Source organism: Cuculus canorus, chromosome 2 (genome assembly GCF_017976375.1).
Source record: "Cuculus canorus isolate bCucCan1 chromosome 2, bCucCan1.pri, whole genome shotgun sequence".
Lineage (NCBI taxonomy): Eukaryota > Metazoa > Chordata > Aves > Cuculiformes > Cuculidae > Cuculus > Cuculus canorus.
In genome coordinates this window covers 106,831,582-106,852,429 of record NC_071402.1, presented here as the reverse complement: position 1 = coordinate 106,852,429, position 20,848 = coordinate 106,831,582, and the positions used below count along the sequence as shown (strand labels likewise).

The 20,848-nt window shown below is 38.2% G+C and overlaps 1 protein-coding gene across 4 annotated transcripts in view; it reads left to right on the top strand.

Moving 5' to 3' along the window:
• Positions 1 to 20,848, top strand: part of POU6F2 (POU class 6 homeobox 2) — a 310,811-nt gene that overhangs the window by 269,128 nt on the left and 20,835 nt on the right. For all 4 annotated transcript variants that reach the window (XM_054058201.1, XM_054058203.1, XM_009568483.2 and 1 more), the window contains exon 7: positions 11,230 to 11,436. In XM_054058201.1, coding sequence (XP_053914176.1) covers positions 11,230 to 11,436 — 207 coding nt within the window. The remainder of the gene's footprint in view (positions 1 to 11,229; positions 11,437 to 20,848) is intronic.

The following is a 20,848-nucleotide window of genomic DNA, read 5'->3' as shown; positions in this document are numbered from 1 at the left end:
TGTCTGTATCAGGAGCATATTGCTTCAGTACAGTAGCAATGTACGTGATAAAGATGGGATTACCTCAGGGCCACTGTTGCTTTTAATAAGAAAAACATAGTTATTTAATTCTTCCTTAAGGAAACTCATGCATCAGCCCTGAAGAAAATTTATCATTAAGCTGCATATCTTCCTCATAGGTTCATAAAACACAGTCTCTTGTTATGTTTTCCACAAATTTGAGAATAATTCAATTAGATTTAACGTTCAATTTTTTGTGTACTTGATTTAGTTAGGAGTATCCTGAGTGTACAAAAATATATTGATAGCCCTGATAGGGACTCAGATCTGTATGTAAACTACTGCAAAAAATGTATTTTGGTTAATGGAAATGGAGCAAATATGCATCTCCAAATCTACAGACAGCTACCTCCTCAATTAAGTGTTGTTGCATCGGGAGAATGCTTTGATCTGAGACGCTAGGACTAGTCATTTGTAGTAGATACCATTACATATACTAAGTGTTTGTATTACAAAACTTATCATTATATCTGTGATTTGTGTTGAGTCGTGTCTAGAGTATAATTAAATCAAGCAGTCAAGATGTAAGCAGAACACTTTTCTTTCTCTTGTATCCGTCAGGTCAGGTGAAATGGATTAATGATACATTTCATAATGTGAGCTACTTTAGCCATTGCAGTTTTAAGCAGTGAAGCATACACTCCTGCTACTAACATTGAAAAAAAGAACCAGCTGATAGTGCATTCAGTGAAACAGTCACCTTTGACACAAAACCCTCCTATCTTTATATGGTGTCTTTTCTTGATAACTCTTAAGTAACCATACAAAAATTACATAAGGCTCGTAGGAGAACTGGCAGGGAGACAAATAGTATTTATACAAACTTACTACAGATGACTGGCAGAACAGTGTGCTGAACCACCAGCTATACCAAATTTCACAAGAAAAGAAGTACTAAGTCTGGTTTGTATTAGGTCAGCAAATTTTCAAGGAAGCATCGGTACTGAAATGAACGATCAACTCTCTTTCTGATGATTGCATGGCAAAGAGAAGTTATATTTGATCTCAGGAAGGATTTTTTTCCCTAGATATTCAGATCTAGAATCTTGGAGTTATGACCATTTTCCATTCAAACCTTGCCTATGACCCATCTACATTTTCTCACCTTCTTTCACTGACATTAATTTTTCCTTCTTGCCCTGAAATTCCATGTAATTTTTATGTATTATAACCAAAATCCACTTTATAGGCTGCAGTATAGGTTTCCATAGTGAGGATCCATAATATAGAAGAAATTAAGAATGGTTCATTCCACCACAGTCATTCTGGTGATTAGTGTTGTGTTTTGTTCCAAACAGTCTGAAAAGCTCTTGTTGAATAAATGCATGCACTGTATAGTTTAAAGTGTTTCAGTAGTACATTTGTCTGGCCAGATGCAAAGGTTTGCACAGGTGTTTACATGAGCCTTGCCTTGATATTTTGTAGAACATCATATTAAAAATTACAATTCTTAATTAATAAGTCCAGATCATCTAACATTGTAGCAACATCAGCTGAAGTAGGGCATGACTTTGTATTTAAAAGAAGGTCTTGTTGCACAGATGCAATGTTGAAGTGGTGAGTTGAGTGACAACTACTGTGTCATCCATAGTCATTGCACTCACGCAGCAAGCTCAAGATTTGTAACAGTATTTGGAGAAATACAGTTGTATAACAGCAATGTTCAATATCATTGCTACTGATTGGTGGCAATATCTGTTTGCCTCCTTGTAACAAATTTTGGCTAAATCTGAAATGATTGAATGAATCAGTATGCCTAGCTGATTTCACCTTTAAGAGTTACAGACTGAGAAATCTAATGATCTCTGATAAATATTTTATATAGTGTATGTAATTTGATAATGAGAAGATGAGAGTAGATTAGTATATTGATGACCTAGAAATCTTTGACCTGTAATCTAATTAATGAACTGTGGGCCTAAAGATTGTATCTGAAGATTGTTTGACGGTTAATAATTTCAGTCCAGTTTATCATGGGGAACTGTCCAAGAAAACACACACTGGTATTCCAAACAGACAAGTAAAGGCTAGAGTAAAACATCATTACGCTTTCAAAGTCATTTGTCCGGTACAATTCTATTTCTGGAGGAAATTTCATAAATGAGAATTATAAAGAGAAATAAATTTTTGAGGGTTCCAAATTTAACATATATGTGCAAGACAATCATACTTCTGGTGGAATATCTTCCTCGGGAATGGTATCACAAGATAAAGTAGCAACAGCAGTGGCTGCCTATTGAAGGCAGTTAAGAGCGTGCCATCTCCTCAATGCAGCTCTTGTCTTCACAAAACAAGTTGAAAGAAATAACTAGAGAGAAAAATAAAACTAGAGCACCAAATTTTTTTCTGTTCACCCAGACACAGACACTGACAATAGCATGTAAGATCCCATTTTCAAAAGGGTAATATTACAACTAGAAAATTTAAAACAATGTTATTTCAATGAGAACTATTGCAACAGCAGAGAACATTATCGTTTTCACGCCTACACAAGATTATGTCTCAATAGCAGCTCTTATTTAAAAACCACAGGATCAAAGAGCACTTACTAAATTCTGCCTCGTTCTTGCTTCCAACCTCTAGATAGAATCTCTATAGTAGGCCAGCACAGTGCAATACAACACCAAGTAGCAAAGCTAGTTCCAAACAAGCTGATAATGTCACCATAGCATGGAAGCAAGCTAATCATATTGGCAAGCACTCTGCTTGGCCTAACTAGGCTTGCTGAGAAAGGGCAATTGGTTTCTCAACCTAGCCTTGAATGGCTCAGCATGTTATGTATTGCAAAGTGTAGGGAAGCCTACATTTTCTTCTGTCCAGTATTTTAGATTCTGATACGGCTGAAAGCAAGTCCACTTTTTATAAGGGAGAAGTAGCAGTGAATATTTATATTATATTAATGACCAAAAGAGACAAACCTTGTTCTAAATGGTTTGTAATCCAAAGACAGAAAGTAAAAGAGGAGTTTGCAGATGCAGCATATATACAAAGCTTGCAAATGTTGAAAAATTTTATTTCAGAGCAGCCATTTCTTGTCTCTGAGATGCTTGACACTTAGTGGACATTGAAATCGTCAGAGAAGATGAAGTAGCAATGATACTTCTGCAGGCAACTGTGAAAATCTCTGCCTGCATGAAGAGAAAGTAGAGGTGAATGAGTGTTTACCAAAATATTTTCTCTCTAATTAAATCTAGACATTCATGCTGGTGGCTCAGCTGTGTTGTATTCACTTCCTTGAGAAAATTAATACCATTACTGTTTGTTCTCAAGAGTATTTACATTAAAAAAAAAAAAAAAACCAAAACCACACATACAAAAGTGTATTTGCATGTCTACACACTCCTGTCAGCAATCAGGAAAGCTGTTTGTGATTTATGAGACAAGCAGACAAATACCAAAACCAGAGACTTCTTTGTGTGATCATTAAATGTTATTAGAAATTATGGTTGGTTTGTCCTAACAGTTCTGTTATGATGGTATTGGCTCTTTTGTCATAATGCAATATCATGGATCTGTTGCCATAACAAACAAAAGCATTGCTAAAACATTTTATACAAGTCATCCATCAAATAATTTAAAATAATAAACACTTTCATAAGAATCTAGCAAGCTGATTTTCAGAAATGATTGGGACCTGAAAATCTAATTAAAAATCATAAGCTGCTTTACTCAGCTCAGAGAACTGTGACCTCTAGGGGTCCATATGCCTCACTTAAGTCTTGATTTTAAAATCAAGTTAAATCCAATAGGTAGGTTGCTTGGAAAGGAAAACTCAGCAGACACTGAATTTAATTTTTAATCTTTAATTTGGTAATTATCTATCTTGAGGTGTTTCTAATGAGAAAATGTTATGTTGTATTATTTGGGAGGTCTGATGAAGGAGGCATTCTGGTTTTGTGACAGCATGCATGCCCCTGCTAAGAGAACATAACATATTTGCTTGAGAAAAATTTCAACACCTAATTCCTAGAGAAATGACAAAGTCCTTTATAACTTGATGTTAGTATAGAAACATTATTTGCTAAAAAAAAGCACTGAGAAAGTCAGACAGAATGTCAGGCTCAGTGGTCCATCATAATGATTACAAACCATATACCATCCCCTATATTGTACGATGCATGAATAATATTTAGCCTTGAAAATTATAACTCCTTACATGAAATGTTGACTCAGAAGTGCAGTTTCATAGGTGCTTGTTTCTATTATTAATTGATGCTTTGTTCTCCAAACAACATTTTTTATGCCAATTTTGAGTTGTCATCAAGAAATATAATGCAGCAAAGGAAATTTGCAAGTTTTGCATAAAATAATACTGCTTTAATTAGTAATACTTTCAAAGACACAGGCAGCCTGAGCCTCATCCTGTCTTGAGAGTCAAGAATCATACTCCAAAGAATGAGGTGGAGTTGCATTTCTTTCAGACTAAATCTGCAAATTGATCTTGTACTCATGCTTCCAATTTCTCAGAGTGTGGATTGGTACTTTACATAGCAGCATACTACATATAAATTGCTGGGTTTATTGATATTGGTAGATAATAAATCATACATAGATATATTAAAAAAAGTCTCTGTGCTTATAATTTATATAGGTAGTGTGTGTATATATATATATCTGTGTGTGTGATTAAGAAAGGCCCAGCTGCACAGAGGCTAAAGAATCCTGTGCAGATTCTCATTATTCTGTCCTTTCCTCAGTCATTTTCTCCTTAGATTATCTACTTAAATTAACTCCTGCTGATACAGTGACCATACAAGACAGAACATATCAGAAGCAGCTTCTGGAGGAAATTTGCAAAACTGTAGAAAATGAACCAAACCATAAATGCTGTCTTAAGAAGTGCAGGTGCTATGACTGCTGGGGTTCAATTAGCTTTTGGCCCTGTAAAACTAAAAAAAAAAAAGAGTCTGAACAAAAGCCAAAGATGGCTTTCATTTCACATTATATTCTAAGGACTAGAAGATAAAGATGACTGAAGAGTACTTAAATCAGCAAACATTCACTCAAATAGTGATTCCTTGGCTAACTATAGAAGAATAAGACTTTCATGCATTCTGTTTACAGCTTGAAGTGTTAAATTAACTTATGTGTATATGGTGGTTTGTCTCATTTTACTGAACAATTCTCCTGTTGTTCCTTTTATTTTTTCCCTGGTTTTCTATTTACTTTTCTATTGTTCTTCCATTGTTCAAAACGGAATAAGTAACCTTCAATATTTAAAGGGTCGTGACAATGATAAAACCAGAGACAATCATTTTGACGATACTACTGAAAAAACATAGCATTTCCCTTTTTAGTTAAAGGGTTTTTTTCAGATGAAATGGCAGTATTTGCTTTATGTCATCCCTGGCTGATAGTAGCAACAACCTAGTGTAGTCAGTCTTTGATTTTACTTAGCCTTTTCCCAGCAGAAACAAAGACAGATGTTGAAACATTTGGCTACAGTTTATAATATTCCTTTTGTTGTGCTAGGAAAACAATGAAGTAAGGCAGAATCCCTGTTTCCAGTCAGGGGAGAGGGAGAAGAACTTAGTAAAAAACAGCTGTATGCTCCATTTTAGAGTAGCATAGTAACTTTACCTAAAATCAAAACACAACTGGCTTATTAGGAGCCAGAAGGAAAGACTCACTGCTGGGAAATAAGCAATTAGTCTTTCATAGTTATGCAAAGTCTGGTTTTATATCTGCAGCACAAATGGGGCTACAATTAGACATTTATCCCCAGAAGTTCTGAGCAGTCACTCAGCTTCTGCCTGCAGTTTCAGCCTGGGAGTTACAGCAAAGTAATCCACAAAGGCAATTAAACATGAAGATGTGTTGCAGACAGAAAAGAAGAATGGACTTTATTTTTTTTGTTATTCTTTCTTAAGGTTGAGTTGTTTAAGAGATCATTTTTAGGCGATCGGATGTTTTTATTCCATTTCTGAAAAGATACTTTTACTGAGCAAGGCAAGGGACCGAAATCTGTTTAACAGTACAATAGCAACTAGCACTTCAGCATATCAGTGCTAGGCCATTACCCTGCAGTTGGGGGCAACACTTACAGATATTGTTGGTATGCTGAGGCTCTGGGATTTTTCTCCTCCATGATCAGCCCCATTCCTTGGGATTTTTACATTCAATTTAGTTGTGCACTTGTGCTTTCATTGCAGATGAATTTACAGGACTATGTAGGTAACAAACACTGAGCCAATGGTATATAGAAGATCAACAAATTAACTCCATGTGCAAGCCAAGCCTTACAACTTTATTTTATAGAATTAACACTTAATCATAAATTGGCAATTATTCTAGTTATAAGGTTTGAGAGGCCTGATCTCAGATATCTTGAAATCTTAGCATGCTAAAATGACAGTAACAGATTCATCAATGGAAAATACTCAGATGCTATTAAAATTCATGCTGAATTTCCTCTGAAGTTAGAAGCAAATCACTGATTTTCAAAATTTAATTAACATTGGGAAGCATAAAAAGCTAAATTAACATCTGTAAAAACTGCTCTCTATGTACCTCATGATGCCCTTGACATATCTAATAATTGATAAAAATGAAAGAATCTTACTGAATACTTGCAGTGAAAATCTGACTCCACCAAGGCTTCCAACAACATTATGTCACTTGAAGAGGGCCACAATTACAGCCTTGGTGTTTCAACCAGAGGTGGACCAAAATCCTATCTGTGTAAAAAAGCTGAAATCTGGATTTACATTAAATATCTCAATGGGATTTCCAATGTCAAATCTACACTATAATGTCAAATCTGCCTATATCTGGAACCTGTACCTCAGATAGATACAACTAGGTGTCATTTATTTTAATCAACAGCGCTCGGCAGATTATTCTGCCTGAGTCTCTTACAGGTTATGGAGAACTGACAAAGGAGTTCCTTGAAATAAACCCTGGACTTTCAAAGCTGCCTGTTGTTTTCCATGCAATACCTATTTTGCAACTCCTCTATGAATGTTTAGTGCTTACTTTCAGTTGTATGAGATACAAAAGGAACTGTGACAGTCCAGTGTGTCGTGTAAAAAACGCAAAACTATATTTTTGTAATATGAGGACTTTTAAGGATATGGTTGGGGTTTTTTTTCTCAAGAATTGAGAAACACTTGAGTTTGTTTATGAATTTGAGTCCAAACATTGACAGAGTAAGAAGCCTCTTCTACTATGACCCAGAAAAGCTGTAGATGCTCCATCCCTGGAGGTGTTCAAGGCCAGGTTGGATGCGGCTATGAGCAACCTGATCTAGGGGAAAGTGTCCCTGCCCATGGCGGGGAGGAGAAGGGGTTGGAACTAGATGATATTTAAGGTCATTTCCAACCCAAACAATTCTATGATTCTATGTCCCTGCCCACGGCAGAGGGGTTGGACTAGATGCTCTTTAAAATGTTCCTTCTAGCCCAAACCATTCTGCTACTGTGTGATTCCTTAAGTATCTTGTGGGGTATGTCCCTGTCACATGCTGTTCCTGAATTGTCCTTGAATATAATCTGAAATAGCAGCATTTGCTAGAAAGGAGAAATGCCTCCCCACTAGGGAAATCACTGGCGATTAGTCTGTACTGTCATGGGCCAGCACTGCAAGCCTGTGGCATAGTCTTGTTTTATTTCTTCAGAAAATTTAAATATATCAAACCCGTAAATAGTCTTCATAAAATGCCAGCTTTTAAGGTACTTTAAAAGGACAGATTAGCAAGGGCCAGGATGGTCTTTCTCACGAAAATTATTGGAGGACAGTCTGGCCCAACATCAAGACAGTCATACGAGGTTTGAAGAGAGGTATCCAGACTCCTCCTTAGTCAATATTGTACTTTTTAACACAAAGCAGAGTGGATCAGGGAGCTCTTGGGATATTTGGGACAGGGCACTTGGAGAAGGTAGAAATTGAAAGGAGAAACCTGCATTTGTGTTTAGCCGTGTCAAAGACGCATGCCATAAACAGCAGCCCTGTTGGTTAATCAGAGACAGGTGAATGTCTTGTTAAAAACCAGACAAGATTTTACTTTGTTCTGAAACAGAAAAAAAAATCTTGACATTTACATATGTTTCACAAAGTGGGAAAACTGTTTCCCATTCAAATTTACTCTTGACTCCTTTGATAACATATCTGAGGGCATTTATTCCTTTGTCCTTTTGGAACACTTCTCATAGCTGTTTGTTTTCCCTGCTCTGTCTCTGGCTGTGTGCACGTACAGCACAACACGTGCAGAGTGGTGTGTGACACACATTAATACATATAGATAGCCTTCTGCTTCTGACCTTACAAACTGTCCACTTCAGCACTGTCATTCTATAAAATGTCCAACTGCAGTCCAAGAAATGCATTTTAAATGTGAATGCAAACATTTCTATTACTGATAACACCAGCGCAGCACTTTTTGCTTTGCTGGGATTAGGACCTTGATAGTTAAAGTTACATTGGAATAATGGCACTCCAAGGTCAAGTCCTTTACCGATATGGCAAAGGAAGGATGGGCCTTTGCTATGTTTCTGTTGATAAAATTAAGAAGGATTATTCCTTGTGTTTGGTGATGCACGTTAAAAGTGAAAGAATATGTGTGTGACCTATAAATACTTTACCTCACCAAAAACTGGGAGAGATTTACACGTTGCACTGCATGAAAGTTGTATTTAATGCTGAAACTCAGGTTTTAGAAAACATTCTGAAATCTGATAATGTTGTAAATAAATGTCTCCTTCTTTAGCAGTCATCTTAACATCTGAACTGCAAAGCAGCTGCAGTTCAGCTAGGAACACCTTCAAAAAATATAAAAGTAGCGTGGTCTGCAAGGAGAAACTTCCAGGCAACTTCAGCTTCCAAATCACCACCTCTGTCTGAATATGCTCCATCGTGCTTCGCTTTCATGCTCTGTAAAATGGGGGCAATAATCTTTATTGATCTGTCTGCACTTTAGGAATGCATTAAAGAGAACTTAAATGATATCTTTGCAGGGTTTTGAACAGTTTTCATATATGCAGCTCTTACAATATGGCTTAGTAGGTGCGCTTACCGTTTTACCAGGTCCTCCCATAGGAGAGCTGCCCTGCTTCTCTTTATGGCTTTCTGTTCTTCCCATACAAACTTCCTCTAACTGGGCAAGTTTGGTAGATTGACGATGACTTCAGCACTTAATCACTTGTTAGCTGAGCTGAGCTAGTGCACTCTTTCCACTCAAGGAGCCTGTTTAAGTTGTTACATTGGACTTCACAGTTGAGCCTACCGAGAGGCACACCACAAAGCAGTGACTGCTGAGGGAGCAGTCTCTCATTAGGACACTGTCACTTGATTGAGTCCTATCTTAGCCTAATGATAGAAGGAAGAGTGTGATCCTCTGACAAGAGCCACCTGCTCCCCCAGCTTGGATACCACTGCATGATGCTTTCTCAAAGATGGATTTTCTGGGGCTGTTGCATATCCCCTCTGGTGATTTAAATACGCAGACTTCTCTGCAGATCCGTTATTCTTCACAATGCAGTTCATACACACATCTTTTTTATATTTTTAACAAGAGATTCAGAGTTGCTCCTTCAGTTTTGCATTCTCAGAAAGTAACTTCGAGGTCTGCCCACAAAGCCACTGATGTTTTCACTACACAGTTATTTTAGAGCTAATTTTATACTGTACTGTACAGTTCCTGTTGATATAATATAAAGTAATTGTTGAAATCAATAGGAATTTTATATTTTTTGGAGACAAATTTTCCTTCAAGTTTCATTAGAAACATCCTAACATTTTTTCATGAGGAAACTAGCCTTATGAGTTATTTTGTCTATCTTTCTCTCCCTCTTTCCATCCATACATACCTAATGGCTTTGAAACAGCTGACCAATTTCAACAAAAATTATCAGAAATATAGAGATCTAAAAAGATACTTAAGCTCCTAAATGGAATGAAAATCAGCAGACTGAGGGAAGGTACCCTGTTACTATCCCCACTGCGGAATAAAGGGTACAATTTAGCCGTAGTTCACCCTATTTCTTAGCAGCCAAGTAGGTCTACACTAATCAGTGTATGCAATAATTGACACGGGGCACCTGGATCATCCTAGTGGGGAAAAGGAGGGAGGTACACTGTGGTGGATGTTGCAAATAAAGTGGAAGAAGAAAGGCTTCCAGAATGGGAAGACTGGAAACATTACAATGGGATAGATTGGCGGGGGCACCATGATAGAGAAAGTCAGAGGAGAGGTGGTAGAGAAAATAAAGATGTGCTTTGCTTTGAAAGGTTTTTTTACTTTTCTACCATTTTGGTTTTGTTTTTACTTTTCCTGTTGCAATAATTTAGCTTCATTTGTTGTTGTTTTCAAAAAAAGAAAGTTTGTTTTTATTCACAAGTTTATCAGAAGTTTGTTTCAGATGCTCTAGGAGTCTTCCAACAGCATAACTTTCTTAACCTAGCAGCTTATTGACTGACAAGCTTTCTTACAGTATCTGTTTGACATTTTATCCTAATACTGGTTTTACAGGCACAGTCACATTTTAGGAAATCACTGTATTCTGAAATCTGGGCTGTCACAAGTGTCTTCTTCTGCAACTACTTGCCCCAGAAATGTTAGCTAAAATGTTTTATCTAACAGCAGCCCTCCCATTGTGTTGTACTACTTCGTTGTCATCCAAAAGTAGCTGCATTTTTATGAATGTAGCTTGGTAAGCTACGTCCTGAAAGGCAGTAATAACTCTTTGTTCCTTCCTGAAACTGCATGGGAGTAATATATGGTCATCTAGAGCACTAGGTATCAGTAAATCAGGGAAAATTACATAAGCACCTCAGTTCACAGTTAAGAATTGTAGGAATGAGTTGTAGAAAGCAAGACAATAGGACTGATATTTGCACCTATTTCACTCTGTGTTCAAATGAGGGGTGGGACAAAGCATCAACTCCGGGCCAGAGCATGGCCCAGCATTTGTTTCACACACTCTCATTCACCCTAGATTTGCTGGGGATGAGAGTGGATGGTGGTAGAACTACAGGTGATAAGTGATGCAACAAATGAGTTTGAAAGTCCTCATCACCTCAGTGAAGGTAAAAATTGTTTCCCACCCTCAGCCTGCCATTTGTCTCATTGTGCTTATTTAATCTACATTTGATTTAAGCGACAAAACACGTAATTGTGCATGGCAAGTATATGTGGCATGCGTGCATTTTCTCTTTCTATGTCCTTTTCTCCAGATTATTGGAACAATCCCATTGATGCCTAACCCAGTCCCCTCCAGCCAGGCAGCAGGTGGAGCTCAGGGACTTCAGGTGCAGCCGATAACTCCACAATTATTGACCAACGCCCAGGGTCAGATCATCGCTACAGTCATCGGCAACCAGATACTGCCAGTGATCAATACCCAGGGAATAACACTATCACCGCTCAAACCAGGCCAGCAGGTAAAGTGTCTGTAGCCTGAATAATTATCAAAACAGGTGTGCAGAAATCTTCTACTCCTCACAGACTTTCTCATTGCCTTCTAAGGACTCCCACTTCTTTCTCATTTTTATCAGCCAAATATGATTCCTATTATACATAGTCTATTAGTGCTTACTATATATGCAGTTATAATATAATGTCATATTATGCAATCTGTTTATACATTATGGGGTAATCCAGCTATTCTTTTTTTTCTTCTAAAGGTCAGTATAGGGTCAACTGAGAAACTGCAGTGAAAAGTGCAGCAAGAATATGAGACAGCAGAGGCCCGTCTAGCCTTTATAAAGTTCAGTTCCTTCATTAATGGTCACTCAGTAGACTGGGGTATGAAGTCTTTTGGAATGTGCAGAGAAAATAAAGAAAAACATAAAAACTTCTTCACTGGAAAGTCAGATATGGTTGTCCCTATTTGCATACAGGAAGTATTTTTAAGGAAATTATCATTCACTTTAAGGCACCAAGTAGTTTACAGAATTCAGGATGGGTGCAGCAACTTCACCGAGGTCTGAGAAAAACTCTGCAGGTCTTTTCATAGTACTCTGGAGTCAAATCCATTAGTTTTGTCCGCATCTGTAGAGCAAAGGCTTGTAGTGCCAACTTTTTTCTCTGAAAGGAAATTACGGATGGAAAAGACATCAAATGTGATTACCAATAAAAGGTATTTATGAGTGTCACTCATTTAAACGTCCGGCTTAGCTGCTAGTGCTTCTTTGCTAGTCCTGCCTACACCTCCTGTTGCAGGTAACAGCCTTTTGTATGTTTCTGAGAATCCCAGAGCTCCCTGCACTCCAAAATGATAATTTTTTTTCACATTTAGAAGTAGAGAGCCTATGGATCTTCAAGATAACTATTTTTTGTTTATTTTGTGTCATATACAAGTGGTTACACTCTCTTTTTTTCCATCTTATGCTCTATGGTATCTAGCAGAGACATTTTCCAAAGCACTTGTCATTTATCCAACTTGTATTTTCTTTAATGGGAGGGGACCTATAGTACTGGCAAATGCTTTTGCAACTGTTGCATATATGTGGTTCTAAATAAAGTGGGATGGATGGGAGAGTGGACTCTTGTGTTTTCCAGTATTGTAAAGCCTGATAAAGAAATAAGAAACTCAGGAGTTTCCATTTGTTTCTTGGGGATGAGTGGGGTGAGATTGTTTGGGGTTTTTTTTGAGTCAGTCCCCTAAAGAGTTTAGGTCTTTCCCTTCCTTAAGGGGGAAGCTCTCAAAAAGCATTGCAATCCTGAGATCTCATTTGAAACACATAAAGTTTAGAAGTACAGAGGATAGATGTCCCGTATTATTTCCTAAGACCATCACATCTGCAGGGCGATGCACCTTCTGAGCTCTGCAACAAAGCAACCTCTTTCAGGCAATGTCCACCAGTAGGATGAGTGGACAGAGTGGGGACAGAGATGTGACCTTTCTCTGCACGGCTGGTGGCACTGGGCTCTCATAAGGAGACAAACCACCACTGTAGGCTACAGCTTGATGAATGAGAGCAGGTATTCAAGGTAGAAAGTCACTGCTTAGCCACATCTTGCTGTATTGTAACAGTTCGTCCAAACTGCACGCCCATGTGCCGTTCTCAAACGGCTAATTAGCTGGGACAGACCATCACTCAGCAGAGCTCTGATTATGTCCAAGAGCCAGAGATGTGCCCCATTTTGTGCTGGTCTGCCCAGCAGTGCTGTCTGACTAGAAAAACTTATTTTGCAAGATCAGTTTCATAGGGTCCAGCCTCTGCCTCTCACACAGAGTCCTGAGGTCCCAGGGGTTGCAGAAAGAGCCACCAAACATCACAGAGGCTCCTTATCTACACCTGTTGGAGCCTGATCAAGGCAGTATTTTTGATTGGCATGAAAGAAATAATGCAAATACTATATTAAAAAATACCTCACATTATAACGTTTATAGGAGTCGCAGAAAATTATTTCTATGTATTTGTGCTCCCTCTACTGGTTCCTCTGCTTTTACTGAAGGAAGGCAAAGGAAAATTTGCCATTGATTTCAGCGGCAGCAGAAAAGAGGTGTGAGTACTAGATTCCTCATAGGATTAACGCTGAGGGACAGTCAAAAGCAATTGAGCTAGTACTATGAAAGCTGTCATATCATTGGAAAAGTAAGTAGAGTTACACAAAGTATAAGGAGATTCTGAATTTATCTTATTGCCTGGGTAAAGGCTTAGCCAAACTGTAGTTTTTGGCTAATGATAGCATATTTAGTCATAAGTTTAAAACCTTGTTTTCATGAGAGCTCAGTGTTCAAACTCAGAGAGCTCAGCAGGAATTCAAAATATTTTTTAAATGGTGTCACACTGCTTTTGGTGCCTTGTAACTTGATGGCAGAAGCTTCAGGAGGGGAAAAGATGAGTACAAGACAAGTTTGGGAAAAGTTTTCAGAATGTCACAAAGAAATAAATGAGAACATTATAAATAGTGTAGTAAAATGTTCTGGTTGCAGATTATCGTAGTTTAACTTCGGACTTGTCGCTTCCTTGGAAACAAAGTATTGCAGGATAGAGAGAGAGTTGATAGCAAACAATGATGGTAAGCTGATGCTTGTTAGCTGAGTCACAGTAATTGAACCTGCGTAGCCTGTTTCAGCTGCTAAGTAATGCGTGCTAGTGCTTACTTTTTGCCTGAAGACTGAAGACTTAAATGCCTCGGATATTGGTTTTAGTCAGCTTTACTTAGGTAGACTACATGCGTTATTTATTCATACAACTTTTTCAAACTTGACAGACTGAAACCTCAATGTCTCCTGATGGAAATGAGTTCATAGATTACTTACATGTGGTGTAAAGTGGTGCTTCTTTTTCTACATTGTGCATATGTTGCTTGTTGAGGTAATCAAACAATTCCATTGTAATCCTATTCCTCTTGTTTTTAAGAATAGACATTTCTGATACATGTTTCATAAACTACCTACAGTAAGGATCGTTCTTTACATTACACTTAGTAGTTAAAACTTCAGTGTTTTCACTGTTTTCCAGGATTTTGCTAATCTAAGCAGCAGCATCTATGCACAGACTGAGAATTCTCCTCAAAATTGTAAAGGCTTTCTAAAGCGGGCAGCTTTTTGCACTCTTGTTGTAGCCTGTATCCTTTCTATCTCTGTTCATAAACACGCTTTTCTTTGCCTTTAATAATTTTTACTGCCCATCTCCCAACTATTTCAATTTCCACACTAATCTCTCGGAGATTTTGTGATCGGAGCTGAATGTCATAGTCACAGTGAATATCCATCACTATTTTACATAATAACATTGTAATATTTTCGGCATTATTTTCTGTCTTTATCTCGATACAGCCTAACATCCTGCTTTCTTCTAACTATCTCTGTTCATTGAGCAAGTTTTTCAATAAGCAGATGCATCCACCATGATACATCTTTGGTTCCCCGGTTGTTACCATGTGAGTCACTAAAATGGTTCCTTTTAATGTGAATCACTGTGCACCTATCTAATCTGTATTTAACCTGTCATAATGCTGCCCCAGCATATTGTAAGCAGGATCTGTAAGTTTTTCACGGTATTCTGTCCTAGCTTAAAAATTCACACGTTCCTCCTGCTGATTCAACTTCACCATTTCACTCTCTTTTCTCCATGCTTGCTAAAACCATTAAAAAAAAATTGGTATAAATCCTTTGATCTCTACTTGTAGTCTCCTTTCTTGAAAAGAAGATTATTTATTCCTTCATTTTATGTTTCTTGGCGTTTTTTTAAGTTATTTTTAACACATGATAGAAGAGTCCCTTGTAACCTTAACTTCTGCACTTGCCTCCCAGGAGGTATTTTGTGAAAATCCAGGTTGTATGGCTAAATGTAGGGCTTTTTTCAAGAACAGATGAGCTTGTTTTAACAACTTATTAGTGTTGTCATTTCCTATCAGATTTGAAAACCTTGTTTTAAGGTGTTCTTCCATATCTTTAGCAACAGTTGTTAATACCAACACAGCTGACAGAAGAACCTGGACCATGAATTGGAGTCTTGTGAAATTTAAGAAAGGGTTCATCTTGCTTAACTTAGTTATAGAGCAGTTAGGTATCTGGTGAAAGGTAGTTAACTAGATTTCCCATAAAGACAAAGACACTTAGGCAAGAAGACATATGTATGTCCAAGGGGCAACACAAGTGGCCAGAATAGAATTATTTTTAGATACATTGAATCTCAAATAGGTATCTTAAGGTATCTGTTGTCTCCATTGATATGAGAGGGGCCTAGGATAGCTATTTTAGAACACACAACAAATTCTTAAATGAGTGAAATTACATAAGAAGGATCCATCTGCCAGTGGTCTCTGAAGTTCAAAACACATTCTTGTTTATAAATTCCTTAAACATCTTTCCTAATAATTGGTGTTTTCATAAGTATTTGCTTGCCCATAGCACACAGAAGCTACTTCTATACATTATTATTACACAGTGTTCTACAGTGTACCTCTTTATCAGGTTCCTTTCTCACCTTTGGGTGGCTCTTTCGTTCTACATACTAGATTCATTAAATAAGGCCTGTAGTACCAGTTGTCCTCTATCTCATTTTATCTACACTGCCTGTCAGAACTTTTCATATTTCATTGTCTTATAGCACTACCAGCTTTGGCCTTCTGCCAACTCTTAACACAATAAAACAAACTACTAGGCAGAATTTTCTTATGTAGCCAGTTCCCCATCTTCATTGTCATTGGCTATCATGCTCCAGATAAACTGTTGAAAAGACATAGACAGCTCTCAGATGGGTCTGTGGTCATTCTGGTATATATGCTTTCCAAATTTCATGCCAGACTTTTTCTTTCTGCAGTCTCATTCTACCACATACATCCTACCATCTCATTATCACAACTCCATGCAATCTCTTGTTTTCCTCTCCCGTTAAAATTTAAGCAGCTCTTAATCATTTTTTTTCTGTAATGTTTTTATTACTCTGATGCTGTCTTGTTTTATAAGAAATGCACTCTTCTTTCTCTGCGTTTGGATATAGCCAATAGGCTGTGCTGTCTCAATCCAACTTTGTTATTATTTTGTTTTCTATATGACTTTCAATGATGAGGATGAAAATTTTTCTCACTTCTTCCTCTTTCCTTACCACAAGCATTGCATAATTCTATTTCATCCGTGTATAAAATTGCTACATTTTTTAAAATCAAAATTACCAGACTATTTACTTATACAAGTGACTTGGTCAGATATTCCATGCCATAGTGTGGACAATTGACTTGTAAATTATGTCTCATCCTGACCAGTTTTCTTTGTGACATCTACACTTGTAGGAATAGTATATCTCAAAATTCAATATAGTTGCACCACACCATTGGGAATAGGAAGATATCACTATATTGCCTGTGTCATTCTAAGGAACTGAGGCATAGAAAGAGTAGAGCACTGTTCACTGTTTCTGTTACCTTTGAATTTTGCACCTACCTACACATTTAAGCCCATTACTGTAATATTGACATTTAATCATTCCTGATGGGGGTCAGAAAGATTACCGATACGCCTGATTTATGTAGAAAATTACATCTTCTAAGGAAGCCTGGGTGTGTCCTCAACCTTATTTAGCGAGCCCAGAAACCTTCAGTTACAGTGCATACTTTGAATGTAGTTCTGACCCCACAGAAAGGCTTTGAAAGAACTTCAGCAGATGCTATCTAAGTCCTACCCCCAGCTATGTCCACAACACACCAGCACTTCTTTGCTGTGGCCTTCATTTTGAGCTGAGTATGTGCAGAGCCTGTGTGAAGCCAGAGAGCGCTTTTATTCTAGTTTCCAAATGTAGCTTTTCTCTCAGTCTAAGCCGCGTGTATAGAGGCCCTTTATACTATATTATACTAAAAGAGAGGATTTTCTAGAAGATTTAAGAAAACATTTTTGAAGCCTATGCCTGGTCATGGAGTATGAGTAGGTTTTAAGAAGGACGACTTCCTCTCCCATGGTGCTCTTAAATCATGCAGTGGCCACAGCACACCACTACTGTCTCAAAAACAAATGTATGGCACATTTTAGGAAACACGGATGAAGCAGAGAATTCCGTTTACAGGAAAAATGGAAGCATGAAACACTTAAACTGCTACTTCTGCAAGGCATTATTATGGCATTTCAAAGTGTTTGGGAATGTCTTTTTATATCAAGGTATTTATTTTTGAGTACCTTCCATGGACTTTCATCTTTACCAGAGCTAAGGTCCATATTTCCCAGGAAGAACTAGCTGACATCAGAAAAAATTGAAAATCTTTATTTGTATCATAAAGGGGATTTTTTAAAATATATTTCTTGCTCTTTGTGCCACTCCTCTTAGTTTCATCTCTTTTGCCCTTTTTGTTATACTTGTCTTCTTCGCCTCTGTCTCCTCTAATTTGTTGTGTTTCCTCATCTCTCAGATTTCCTTTTCACTGAATCATAGAAAAATAGGACTGGAAAGGACCTGAAGAGGTCATGCAGTCCACCCCTCCCCCTAGGCAGGATCAACTGTCCTTATATCATTCTTGACAGATGTTTGTCTAACCTGTTCTTAAAAACCGCCAGTGATGGAGGTTCCCTGACATCCCTAGGCAACCTAAGCCACTCTCTTTAGCATTAGCAAGGTCTTCCTGCTGCATGACCCTAGTCTCCCTTACTGCAGTTTAAACCTATTACTTTTTTATCCCTTCCACTAGGGCCACGTTTTGTCCTTGCTGTTTTACTAGACCCTGTAAAACCAGCAGCAGTTCTTTGGTGGTACAGGGCAATATTCTCTCAAAAGTTTGTTCTTTATTTCCGGTCAGTTTCTTCCTCTTTGCTTAGCTTATGCAAAACAACTTGTTACTCCATGACTATCCTGTAACTTTCTGGATGCAGGGAACACCACCCCTGATCTCACAAGAAGATCTCAATACAGGATGCCAATCAACCATCCTAGGTGAGGGAATATCATATTTCAGAATAAAATTTAATTAATTAATTTTTCACTTCTGCAATTATCAATCTATACTACCTTCACTGTTGACAGCAGCATGTGAAACTGATGTAAGAGAAATAAGAATCAGGCCCTTAACATTTTTCAGTTTATTCTTATAAGGTATTATGCCACACTTTATGCTTCTCATATTCATCTTCTTCCTCTAGCTGTAGTGTGCATAGATATATTCCTGCCAGATACTGATCAGTGTTGCATACAGTCATCATTCTCGGCGTGTCTACTATATCCACCTACACAGAATGGCATTTACAGCAACTGCTTCTGTAATTTCTGTGCCTCCTTCTGTCTTTGGATGGAAAATGCACAACAGCCATAAATATAATTCATATCATATATACGTGTCCAAAATTGAGAAAAGTCTGCTATTCCAAGTTTGAATTGATTCTGTCATATAGAATCTAATTCATAATCTAATCGTCGCCTCTCCTTAAGGCTATTTCTGGAGTGGAAATTATAGTGGATGAAAAGAGAAAGAGTATTTTAATGCAATTTCATGACACAGATAACTATCATTGTTCTTTAAGCAGGACATTTACAGCTTAACCATCATGTCTGTAAAACAGAGGGTGTGCTGAAAATTATGTAGGGAGTTAAACATGGAATCCTCCCTCAGTCCCAGGTCAGGCCTTAAGGTGACTCTTCACCCTCTCCAACCTCATTGCTCCCTTTTCCCTCATAAGCAGTGAGGTTGGAACAACAATCAGTAAATATCCTTTTTATATTGCTACTACAGCTGAGGTCACTGTGCATCCAGGCTTCACTACACATACCCCTTTTTGCCCAGCCAAATTTTGAGAATTTCTTACATTTGTCCAAAGATTTCTGGATGTCTGCCAAGAAAACTACCAAGCTTCTGAGTATCCCAGATATTTCAAAAGTAAATTTAAAGATGCAGTGTGAGATACATGTGCAGCGAATCAGACATTTCCTAGACTTAACTGACATACTGCACATGGCCTATGTAGTGGCTATGGCTATACACACACTTTACATGCACAACTGGAGAATGCAGAACTCCCTCTCATTCTGGTGCTTCCTGGAAGCATCAAATTTATTGCATTCATGTTCAGCAGTTGAACTGTTCAGGGACTATACGTGTAGCATGGATGGGAAATTTTGGACTTGCCATGTCTTACATGATCATGTATTTCTCACTAAGAAATACTGATGGGAAATGGCATAGAATCATAAAAAATTAAGGTTGGAAGGCCAGGTTTCAAGAGATTATCCAGCCTGCTCTGCTTTCTCAGGTGGAATAGCTATTTCAGTATTTGTCTAACTTGATCCTTAGCACTCCTGTAAGAACTTCAGAGGTTTTCCCTGCACATTATGCCAGTGCTTCACTGCCACATCGGACAGCTTTTCCCAGCATCTAATTCAAATCTTCCATACTATTGAGCCTCATTCTCTCTCTTATAAAATGTAAGATAGACTCATTCTCTCCTCTTTTCATTAGCTCTGCCTGTATTTGAGGCAAGCATCATATCCCATTCAGTCTTCGTTTCTTTAGCTTAAACATCACCAGTTCATTCTAGGTGTCTTCATAAGTCCCAAATAACTCTCACATCTTCAGCCCCTCTAATTATTCTCCTCCGGTTGATCCAGATTTTTTCTGAAGTGTGCTGTCTAGCCATGCCTCTCCTGCAGAGTTCTTTTCAGTGCTTAGTAGAATCATAGAGTCATAGAATCATTTGAGTTGAAAGAGATCTTTAAGGGTCATCTAGTCCAACCTCCCTGAAGGAGCAGGAACATCTGCTAGATCACGTTGCTCAGTGCCCAATCCAACTTGATCTTGAATGTTTCCAAGGGTGTCGCATCTACCACCTCTGTGGGCAACCTGTTCCAGCATCTCACCACCCTCATTATAAAAAAAATCTTCCTACTATCCAGTCTAAATCTACCCTTTTTTAGTTTAAAACCATCATCCCTTGTCCTGTTGCTACAGGCCCTGCTAAAAAGTTTGCCCTCATCTTTCTTACATATTGTATTAAAAAGCTGCAATAAGGTCTCCCCGGACCATTCTCATCTACAGACTGAGCAACCCCAACTGTCTCAGCCTCTTCTAACAGGAGAGGTGTTCCATCCCTCTGGTCTTTTTTGTGGCCCTGCTCTTGACCTGCGTCAATGAGTCCATGTCTTTCCTGTGCTGAAGACTCCAGAACTGGACACAACACTCCAGGTGGGGTCTCACCAGAGTGGAGTAGAGGGGCAGAATCACCTCCCTCGACTGGCTAATGAAGCTTCTTTTCATGCAGCCCATGGCTCAGTTGCCTTTCTGAGTTGAGTGCACATTGCTGACTGAGGTCCAGTTTTTCATCCATCAGTACCAGACAGTCCTTCTCTGGCAGAGCTGCTCTCAGTTCCTTCATCTTCTTCACAAGCACTGTAGGCTCCACTCCTGTTCACACATCTTGGTATG